Source organism: Anarrhichthys ocellatus, unplaced genomic scaffold (genome assembly GCF_004355925.1).
Source record: "Anarrhichthys ocellatus isolate YVR2014 unplaced genomic scaffold, GSC_Weel_1.0 scaffold2, whole genome shotgun sequence".
Classification (NCBI taxonomy): domain Eukaryota; kingdom Metazoa; phylum Chordata; class Actinopteri; order Perciformes; family Anarhichadidae; genus Anarrhichthys; species Anarrhichthys ocellatus.
Window position 1 is genome coordinate 1,604,256 of NW_022280032.1, and position 10,617 is coordinate 1,614,872.

Below are 10,617 nucleotides of genomic sequence, written 5' to 3' on the forward strand. Positions count from 1 at the left end.
GGGGGGCAGGTGAGAGGAGGACGCTGAGAACATCTTGAGCAAGGTGATTGTGTGATAAACAGCAGGATGGGAATGAGCGACAGGCAGATGTCTTCAGGGGGGAAGAAAGGTGGATGAAGCGTGTGTTGAGTGTAGATCCAGACACGGGGGGGGGTGTAGGGTTACAGGTGTGCTTGTGGTTCAGGGTTGAGATTGTTGGATGCTGGGTGTGACTGAGTATGACAGTGTGAATGTATGGAACACAGTTCAGTTCACAGAAATTGATAAAAACATCTTCTCACTTATCTCTTAGTAGCATTTAGCCATGCAGATAGTTTTGGTTTTATTCGGCCCGATTCGGCCTCAACGCGAACAACATGGATGTAAATGGAGTTCAGTTTGTGCTTCTCACAGCATTTAACATTCTATATAAATTCAACAGCAGCATGCCCAATGGTGAAACAGTGTCACAACACAGTTCGCTAAGTCCCGCCCCTCGAAAGTAGACTGGTCAATCATAACGATGATACGACGTACAGACCGCGATGTAAACAGTTTTTAGCAACAAGGAGGAGTTTCTGTGGTATTTCTAACTTTACTGTATGATATTTATAGATAATATTTCAGTGAGCTAACCATTTAAAACCGATCCAATGCTGATAGATGAGCTGCTGAGACAACAGAAACCACTTTCTTGAGTTGGTATTTGGTTGTCAACATCAAGTTGGCCTGTGTTATTGGAGAAGTGAATATCATAGCCCACTACTACTGAAACTCTAGTACACAAAAGTTAACCAGAGAGAGTTGCAGCTGCACATCCTGAGAGGGCAGAACACGGCACCAACGCCAGGCACAGCGGCACAATTCGCATAAAGGTTGACCACCAAACTAGGAGCGATATGGTGTGCTGTGTACAGTGTGAGGTACTCAGTAAGGCTTTAAAGGGTGCAGAGCTGTTCAGTACCTCAGCAGTGTGGACCTGGTGGAGTAGCAGATTTCCCCGGTGTCTCCTGCATCCTGCCGATCTGAATGAGGCGACGCCTGTGGGGAGCCGTTGGTGTGTTCAGACAGGCACTCCAGGTCGGCATCAGACACCACGGACAGACGGTCTGCAAAGCAACGGGGAGTAAGAAATACAATTATCATATAGTACATTTACATTTAGTATATCCAGTACAAATCACGTTAGTGACTCAAGTTAAATGTGTTTTATAATGTGAATGACCCATTTGGTATCAAGCAGGAGATGAATAAAGTTGTTATTCTGCTAGTTACCTTCTGGGCCGCGCAATTCACCATCAATCTCACTTTCATTCAGGTCCGATACGGAGGCTACCTGAAGTACCTGGTGTGAAAAAACAAGTTCAGATATCTAAGCTGCACGTACTTTGGAAGAAAAAATGCAAAGAAATTGGAAGTAAGAGTGCCAAGAGAATGATAACCTGGAGTCTGTAAATGAATTCAGAGCCGTCTCTCTAGAACTATTCACACAAGTAGTATATTAATTATTAATCACTGCGTTCTTTCCATCACCTCCTACATACAGGCCACAGAAATAACTGCCGGAGGGAATTATCCACCGAGTACGACACAGAAATCTCACAGGAGGCTACAGTACCGCAAGGAAATAAATGCATTAATGCTCACCAATTGTGCAAACGTTGTCACCTTTAACCGCTTGAAGATTTCATCTTTTCGATACCGGTAATCTGAAAGAAAGGGGGAAAATATGGTTACATTTAAGTAGGGTTATAGGAGGAAGGGGGCCTCAAAGCCCCGATGACAGTTGTGACATATCTCATTAAGAATAGCTGCTGTAGCTGAAGATACCAGCTTTGCAACCCAGAGTAATTGTTGTGTTCAACAATTACATAATCTAGTAAAACAACCGTGATGATTACTCCATCTATCCCATGCAGCCGTGCTACAGACAACTCACCCGGGTCTTGCAGGTCCTCCTTCTCCTCATCCCCTCTAAAGCTTCACTAAAGCTCGGCTCCGCCCTGTTTGTTCCCATGCTACCTTCCAGCCAAACCTCCCTACTACCGCACCCAAATCAGGCTGCTCAGACAAATGTATCTGCGCTGTTATTATCCACGGTGTGACCTCACTGGCTCACATACCACTGCTGGCACCTGACCAGCATGTCCTCCACACAGTCACACAGAGGAACACGTGTGGACAGCAGTGCAAATCCTCCATTCATGAAGGAATTAGTGTCACTTATCCCTGAGAAATCAGAGGACGGGTCAACACAAAACGACCACCGTCAACAAAGAAGCTCTTTAACTAGGAAATATCAGCGGGTTAGGGCTTCTCCAGTTGACCTCTTGAAGTACACTAGCAGACAGAGAAGAGGAAACCACACATCTTTGGGGAAATGAAGGGCCAAGCTGGATTTCCCAATACGTCAAACAACACATACAAACATCTGATATGTATGAGTGCACCAAACAAAGTAACTACATGTAGTTGGGTAGATAAATAAAACATGATATTAACACTTGCCAATGATAATTCCTCTTCAAATGAGTTACTCACTTTTGTTAATCTCCTCCAGTTTTTCCAGATATTTTGAAAGGCTGCATCCTATTATACAAAAATGACAGTAAAAGAAATCATTATAAATCATTTATTAGCTTATCACACAGTAGTAAATTAGTTACAACTGTAAATGGACAGGTTACCTGTGTCCAGCCGGGTTTTGACATGTTGAAACTTTACGTTTTTCGGTGTCCTTTTTGTCATGTACTAGAAGGAAAAGACAACCATGGGTTTATGTTAGCTGTATGACCAAAAACAAAGACGCTAGTTACGTTAGCATGTAGCGTTAAGCTCTCAGAAAGAGCTAATTTAGCTCACGACGTGAGTTGTGCAGGTCCACTTGCGTTGATATGGTAACTCAACACTGACCAAAGCTAACTAGCTAGCTTACTATGATAGCTACATTTGTTGGCCAGCGCTGTACTGACAGTACATGCTAATATATCGATAGTGCAATACTAACAGATAGCGGGTAAATAAAATAAGTAATGCTAAAAAACATTACCTGTACACTACCGATGCCCCGATTGAGCGACATTTTCACACCGAAATACCCAAACATCAACTTCCAAAAGGTTAATAACAATCTCGCTGCTGATTGGTCGGTGCTGTTCCCACCGACCAATCAGAGGAGCTGATACTCTGGAGCATCATATGATATGAGATGGCTAGTTGCTTAGCAGCGATAGACGCTCCAGCGTTAACGACATGCCGCGTTCAAAGTCACATAGGAATAACCGAAACGAGTTTGGATGATATTTATTTTTAAGTTCACAAAACAGAGTTAAATTAAATAGATGTACAGCCAAACTCAGAGTTTCCCAATTAAGTTAGGTTACTATGCTTACAGCTTGAATGGTATTTTTTAAATTTGTGAATGGATTTTCTTTTATGTAGGATTCTCGTGTCTTGACCTTTTCAGTAGTTTTAGTGAATGCAGCATCACTCTCTTCGGTTGCTGCAAGATCGAGCAGAACATCCGGGTTATCTGAGTTTGACAGGTCGGGTCTGAGACGGATGCTAAAGGACTGTCGAGCAGAACATCGGAGTTATCCGAGTTTGACAGGTCAGGTCTGAGGCGGTTGCTAAAGGCGCCCTGTTTGACAGCCATGGAAGTTTTCCTCTGACAACATTAGCTCTCAAATGCCCGCTATGGCGTCTGTTATGGTAAGTGCATTTGCCAATACTTTCTGAAATGTTTAATAAGCAAAAGTGCGTTTTACTCAGACAACGTTACACTTGTGCTAATAAGTAGCTGAGTCGGCGACTTTCCAAAGCTACTAAGAGGATTTGCTGAGTGGGGCTGTCAAACACACCTCTGGTCTTCGCTATTACATCGTTACAAACATAGTAAACTTGCTTTTTATAACGTTTGTTTTAGTGCTTGAAGTTGTTGCTCGTTGTAATGTCTTTTAATGCTTTTGCCTAAACGCAAACCAAGCAGTGACGTCATCCCATAGGGAGTTTCCTGCACAGCCCTCCACCACTAAGCAACACTAGCAGCACGTGTTTACAGCTCTTTCCCTCACATAATGCAAATCATTTTGAGACAGAGTGAAGTGAAATGAACATGGTGCATGAGTTTACATTAAATACACACACACACACACACAGTCTTAACAGTTGAAAGTGCCCTTCACCACACCTTTTTCCCCAAACTTCTCGTGAAATAAATGTCTCTTCGCAAACCCTTCCTTATCCGAAACTGCAGAGGAAAGGCAGAGTTTCCCGTCACTGACTCTGCATTGCCGTTGCAGGAGGACCCGGCCCTGGAGAGACACTTCAAGGGCCACAAAGATGCTGTCACCTGTGCAGACTTCAATCCAAACTGCAAACAGCTGGGTAATGTTTTTGCTACAGATGCTGTTTGGCTTAATTAAAAGGTTAACAGTATAAACTTAGCCCACTTTGTTCCCCGTAATAGCCTCTTTAAATACCAGTAATACAGTTTTTTGTGTAAGTCTTTGTCATTTATCTTTCTTTTGTGTCCCTCTAGCCTCGGGGTCAGTGGATAAGAGCCTGATGATCTGGAATCTGGCTTCGAAGGCGAGGGCTTTCCGCTACGTTGGCCACCAAGACGTCATCACCGGGGCGCAGTTCTCCCCCTCCGGTACCCTGGTGGCCACTTCCTCCAAGGACAGAACGGTCCGACTGTGGACCCCTTCCATGTAGGCTCAAGTCTCTTCTTTCTGCTCTAGATCAGGGCCTCTCTGACTAAGATAAGTGGGCCATAATAACACAAACCCTAATAAGCTGAGGCTGCACGGGATGTTTTACAGGAAGAAGCTGGATATTCAATCAGTTGTATTTAAGATAAGATAAGAAAAACAGAACTTTATTAATCATAAAGCAAAGTCTTTGATCAAAGATTACTACAGAAGAATAAGAAAAAACTATATAATACAAATAAAAACATATGAACAATAGCATTACATCTTTTACACTTATAATTATTATTCTAACACCAGTGCAAAATAGAACAATTAGAGTGAGCTTAAAAAAATATAAAAAGTAAATAACAACAACATAAGAATAAAAACAAAGAGTAAAAATATAATGTTTAAAAGAAGTAATACTGACAACATTGCCTAATAGAAAAGTTATATTGTGCATGATTTTGAGAGTAATATTGGCGATGATATTGAAAATAAAGCGTTACATTGCACATAATATATTGAAAGTAATATTACACGATGTTAAAAAGAAGATATATATATATATATATATAGGGGGAGGAGTTGTATACTGAAGAGATGTCCCGTGGCGTTCTATATGTTATTCTGTGTTTCACAGGAAAGGAGAGTCCACGGTGTTCAAAGCCCACACGGCCGCCGTGCGCAGCGTCGCCTTCTCCCACGACGGCCAGAGACTGGTGACGGCGTCCGACGACAAGTCCGTCAAAGTGTGGAGCGTTCACCGGCAGTGCTTCGTCTACTCCCTCAACCAGCACACCAACTGGGTGCGCTGTGCCAGGTACCCGGCAGCACCGCATCCCCGGTAACCTCTAGTGCAACTGAGAATATCTTTATCCTTCAGCTGCTTTCTGAAATGACCTTTTGGTCCCATGAGCCAAGGATTGGTCCAAGGATAAACAACAGGAATACACTTTACAAACCAATAGTTGTACACTCTTTTCTAAGTATTTGGCACTCTACTTGCCTTTGAATCCGCCCACTCCACTGAGTTTAAATTGAAAACTCTGTCTGATATCAGGCAAGCAGAGTCCTTTTTTCAATATTTTGAATTAGGCACTATGTGAAACATCTGAATGAGACACATAGATCAATTCAGTGGTCTAGATTTGCTGCTGTGGGTGTAATCGTTTGTCTGTTGGTCGCTGCAGGTTTTCTCCAGATGGCCGTCTGATAGCGTCCTGTGGAGACGACCGCACCGTCCGGCTGTGGGACACGTCCACCAAACACTGCATCAACTGTTTTACTGACTATGGAGGGTACGTCCTCAAAGTGTCCCGTTATTCTCCTTAGCTTTGGTTTTCTAATCACGTTGTTTTTTAAAAAATTAGTTAGATTTGGTCCCTTCAAATTGTATATTTCTATGTAAGTTATTGTTCTCAGCACAGCCTCTGGAGATTATATTTTTTACCCTTTTTGTATTTAAACAACCAATACATTTACAAAGAGGAGGTGGATAATGTATTTTCTGATTTCAGAAGGTCCAAAACATCACAGAATATAATTAAAAGATGCGTTTAAAAAATGAATCTGAATTGATTTAGTGGAGTCATTACCTTTTCTGTCCCATAGATGGCGGTGTTGTCTGTTATGAACACACCCGCCTGTTAAACTGCAGCCGGTCACTGAGTGTTTTTTTTGATCTTCCAGATCAGAAACGTTTGTCGGTTTCAACTCAAGCGGCACCTGCATCGCGTCCTCGGGAGCCGACAGTTCCCTGAAAATCTGGGATCTACGGACCAACAAGCTGATTCAGCATTATCAAGGTTTGTCGTAATGTAACAATGCAGCATATACAGTTTGGAAAATAAAGGAACCACCTGAAACATCCTTGCTAATATCTGTGTACCAAGATCGCTGTAAATGCGTTTTTGTCTCTCTGTGTGTGTGTGTGTGTGTGTGTGTGTGTGTGGCTTATTTCTTGGATCAGTCCACCATGCAGGAATCAACAGCTTTTCCTTCCACCCGTCCGACGACTACCTGATCAGTGGCTCCAGTGACGGCACTGTTAAGATCCTGGACCTGGCGGAGGGCCGCCTCATCTACACCTTGCATGGGCACAAGGTGAGGCAACAGCTCAGTTCACCCGTCAGACATCAGACGCTCTGAGCGGTCTGAGCAGCGTTATTCTAGGACTGATAGACTCTTTTACAGTTTGTAAACAATGATGACGTACGGAAGTGTGTTAATAGCTTGCAGACATAGACGCCACCGGTGTTTCGGTTTAACGAGTGAACGTGTTAACTGGTGACTTTAAGCCGAAAGTGATGGCAGCTGTTGAAAACAGAACATTTAGGTGTCCTTTTAAATACAGACTCATCTGTGTTTATTAACTGCGCCAAATATTTACATAAGTTACTAGGAGAAACCACGGATGCATTTGGCCGAAAGTCACCAGTTAACGCGGTCACACGTTAATCTGGAACACCTGTTGCTGTCTGAATTCTGTAGAACTTGAGTCTGCTGTTGGAATAACGATTCTGACAATCGAACACATAACAAACAGACATTTTGATGCCGCAAACAGTTTTAATTCAATGATCTCGTCTGGACGGCTGGAACAAAACGCCACTTTTTTTGATGACGCTGGCTGTAAAAGGGTTTATATATTTCCCTGGATTAGTCCTTGGTCCTTGAGGTGTTTGTTTGGTTAGGGTTTTTGTCACTAACCTTGATTACTATTTTTTCCAGGGTGCTGTAATCACAGTCGCGTTTTCCAGGGCCGGAGACCTCTTTGCATCGGGGGGAGCTGATGGTCAGGTTGGTGTTTTATGACGTTTACCAGTACTTTTAGTAACTGGTAAATCTGCTGAACTCTGTTCAGGGAAGTTGTCCTGGTCCCCTCGATCCCCCAGGTGCTGATGTGGAGGACAAACTTTGACACCAAATCCTACCAGGACGTCCTGCGAAAACACAGCCGGAGGTCCACCCCGGATCCCCCACCCCACCTCACTGACATCCACCCCAGAGGACCCCACCTCCACCTCCCAAAGCCGACAGCCATTCAGGTCAGTTCAGCTTCACCCTCAACTTCATATATCAAGTTATGCAAATTCTGACTTCTACTTAAAATGATTAGGTGCTCCTTCAACTTCTCTGAAATCATAGTAATATAAAAGCTTAACTGGTGTACTTCTACTACCATCTACCATACAAACCAACATGAAGAAGGTACGACTCCACAAGACCTGGAATAAAATCACAAAAGCAGTGTCACCACATTAGGCCGAGGTCAGAGGTCAGAGGGCCAGATAGCAGCTCCGTGGGCTACAAACCATCAGCATCCTCTGTTTTATCATAACGGACCAGTGTTCACGCATTTTACTATTCACGTCCTTCTGCACAGACGAAGACGTATGCAGTGACAACGACCGGGTCCACGTTCCACACATAACATGTTTGTGTTCAGTAAATATTACAGGTGGGAAATCAAGAGACGTGTCGTAAAGGTCAGAAAGGGGAGCAGCTTCATGTGACTCTCTCTCTCTCTCGCTCTCTCTCTGCACACAGATCAGTCCAACGGTGGCAGACACTCAGTCCACTGATCCGCAGGTCGTGGAGTTGGGCCAATCCGTTCACAGCACCACGGTAAGCCGGCGTAGTAACGCTACAGTCAGACAGACGCATCGCAAATCACACATCGTGTTACTAAACTGGAATAAAAAAAAAACATTACTCAGTTTCTTGAGCAATGGCAAAAGAAATCCAGTTCAAATTTATTTATAGAGAACATTTTAAAAACAACAGTTGACAGACTGTACAATCAAATATAGCAAAGACATAAAAACAACACAGTAAAACAACATAGTAACATAAAACCATAAGAAAAGCAACAAATGAAACAACAAATAAAACAATAACTTATAAAACTAGTGGGAAAATGGATGGTGGCGCAAAGAAGTTGTTAAGTATCTGATAAAATGGAATTGGATCCGTTTTTGTGAGACTAGCGAGTGATGCCCATCAATGTGTATATTTCAATTTTGACACTTCAAAAAATGGACACCACTTAAAAACATTAACTTACACAGAAGCAGAAATATCCAGCTGCTACTCGTCATATCAAAAATAAATAAATACTTGCATTTTACAGTCTGAAATTAAAAGTGTGAGCCTGAAAGATTGACCTCGTTATCATGATCGATAACGGGACAGATCAACAGATATGAGGCTGTGTGTATTTGAGAGGGGGGTGTTTTTCCCCCCATGGCCACCAGGTGGCAGTGCAGACCAGTCTATAGTTTGGCGGTCGTGCTGCAGCACTGAGGCCTTTTCATTCAGTCCAAACTGTTCATTCACTCGACAGACACGAGGTGATTTCAGAAGAGAGAGACACCTTGCCGTCCGTCTTTGCTCTTTAATTTTGTGTTCAAAAAAAAACAACTACTCCAATTATAAAGTACCGCACCTTTGCACAACCACAAATCAGTGATTTCATTGATGACATGTTGGATTTATGGATAAAAATGTGAGCTTAAACTTTTCAGCTCTCCTTTTGTATATTTTTAACTTCTGACCCAACGAGCCTTTGAATCCCACGTTGTGTTTTCCTCTCCGTAGTTTGTTTTGTTGCCGACGGCCCGTCTCGGCCCTGAACTTGAGTGGTTCATATCATTGTTGTAAGGTATCAAATCCTGGATGTGAATTAGCGCTATCCGCTTACTCCACAAACGCTGACCCTGGATAAACGGGCAGAAACCTGAGATTGATGGAGGTGGGTGTTAATGTACAGCTTTAATGAGAACACGCTCTCATGTTTAATCATGTTCTCATGATGGCTGGTTTAATGGGAGCAGAGCTCATCCGCTGCCATGTGACAGACCACACATCATTAATTGGTTTGAGTTTGTTTAATGCATTTGGATAAGGATGTGGTCTAGAAAGTGAAATGGTGCACAGAGTTTTCCTTCACAGCTGTGACGGTCTTTGTCTGCACAGTTAATATGGGAAGATGTCGCTTCTATTGATTTCATTCTGCATTGTTATGCTCTTAGAAATAAAAGGGCCACTTTATTCTATGACAGAATATATTTATATAAAAACTTTTAATAATCCCCTGATCTCTTGCTATGTTCCTACAAAAGACACGTTTTAAAACTTGCAGCAGCAGTTCATTGTTCTTATCTTGCGTGCATTATTCATTCATTTAGAACCTCAACATTGACCAAAGACTGCTGTGTAGCCCAACATCAGATTCGTCTCCTTGCCTCCTCCTCCTCCTCCTCTTCCCTCTCTGGATATCCTGAAGAAGCTTCGCTCCCTGCATGAATCGCCCAAACGTGCCTGAATGAAAATACCCGTGAGAGATCAGAGAGATCACATAGAGAGAGAGAGAGATATATCACACAGAGAGAGAGAGAGAGATCACATAGAGAGAGAGAGAGATATCACATAGAGATCAGAGAGATCACATAGAGAGAGAGAGAGATCACATAGAGAGAGAGAGAGAGATCACATAGAGAGATATCACATAGAGATCAGAGAGATCACATAGAGAGAGAGAGAGATATCACATAGAGATCAGAGAGATCACATAGAGAGAGAGAGAGATATCACATAGAGATCAGAGAGATCACAGAGAGAGAGAGAGAGAGAGAGATATCATATAGAGATCAGAGAGATCACATAGAGAGAGAGAGAGAGATATCACATAGAGATCAGAGAGATCACATAGAGAGAGAGAGAGAGAGAGAGATATCATATAGAGATCAGAGAGATCACAGAGAGAGAGAGAGAGATATCATATAGAGATCAGAGAGATCACAGAGAGAGAGAGAGAGATATCACATAGAGATCAGAGAGATCACATAGAGAGAGAGAGAGAGAGAGAGAGATATCACATAGAGATCAGAGATATCACATAGAGAGAGAGAGATATCACATAGAGATCAGAGAGATCACA

At 42.7% G+C, this 10,617-nt stretch overlaps 2 protein-coding genes across 3 annotated transcripts in view; one reads left to right on the forward strand and one right to left on the reverse strand.

Moving 5' to 3' along the window:
* The window catches only part of cep41 (centrosomal protein 41), a 7,124-nt gene extending 4,019 nt beyond the window's left edge, over window positions 1-3,105 (reverse strand). The window contains exons 1-6 of the mRNA XM_031867405.1: window positions 3,029-3,105; window positions 2,667-2,730; window positions 2,521-2,568; window positions 1,627-1,688; window positions 1,255-1,324; window positions 944-1,088 (exon numbers count right to left, since the gene is read on the reverse strand). Of these exons, the coding sequence (XP_031723265.1) occupies window positions 944-1,088; window positions 1,255-1,324; window positions 1,627-1,688; window positions 2,521-2,568; window positions 2,667-2,730; window positions 3,029-3,085 (446 nt within the window). The 5' untranslated portion in view covers window positions 3,086-3,105. The remainder of the gene's footprint in view (window positions 1-943; window positions 1,089-1,254; window positions 1,325-1,626; window positions 1,689-2,520; window positions 2,569-2,666; window positions 2,731-3,028) is intronic.
* Window positions 3,106-3,573: 468 nt separating this feature from the next.
* Window positions 3,574-10,617, forward strand: part of poc1b (POC1 centriolar protein B) — a 46,528-nt gene continuing 39,484 nt past the window's right edge. Inside the window, exons 1-10 of one of the 2 annotated variants that reach the window (XM_031863722.1) lie at window positions 3,574-3,690; window positions 4,281-4,365; window positions 4,520-4,691; window positions 5,317-5,496; window positions 5,867-5,974; window positions 6,366-6,481; window positions 6,646-6,779; window positions 7,407-7,475; window positions 7,571-7,723; window positions 8,226-8,303. In XM_031863722.1, coding sequence (XP_031719582.1) covers window positions 3,667-3,690; window positions 4,281-4,365; window positions 4,520-4,691; window positions 5,317-5,496; window positions 5,867-5,974; window positions 6,366-6,481; window positions 6,646-6,779; window positions 7,407-7,475; window positions 7,571-7,723; window positions 8,226-8,303 — 1,119 coding nt within the window. In that variant the 5' untranslated portion in view covers window positions 3,574-3,666. Of the gene's footprint in view, window positions 3,691-4,280; window positions 4,407-4,519; window positions 4,692-5,316; window positions 5,497-5,866; window positions 5,975-6,365; window positions 6,482-6,645; window positions 6,780-7,406; window positions 7,476-7,570; window positions 7,724-8,225; window positions 8,304-10,617 lie in introns of those variants that run through there. The other variant, XM_031863730.1, reaches the window with a different exon arrangement.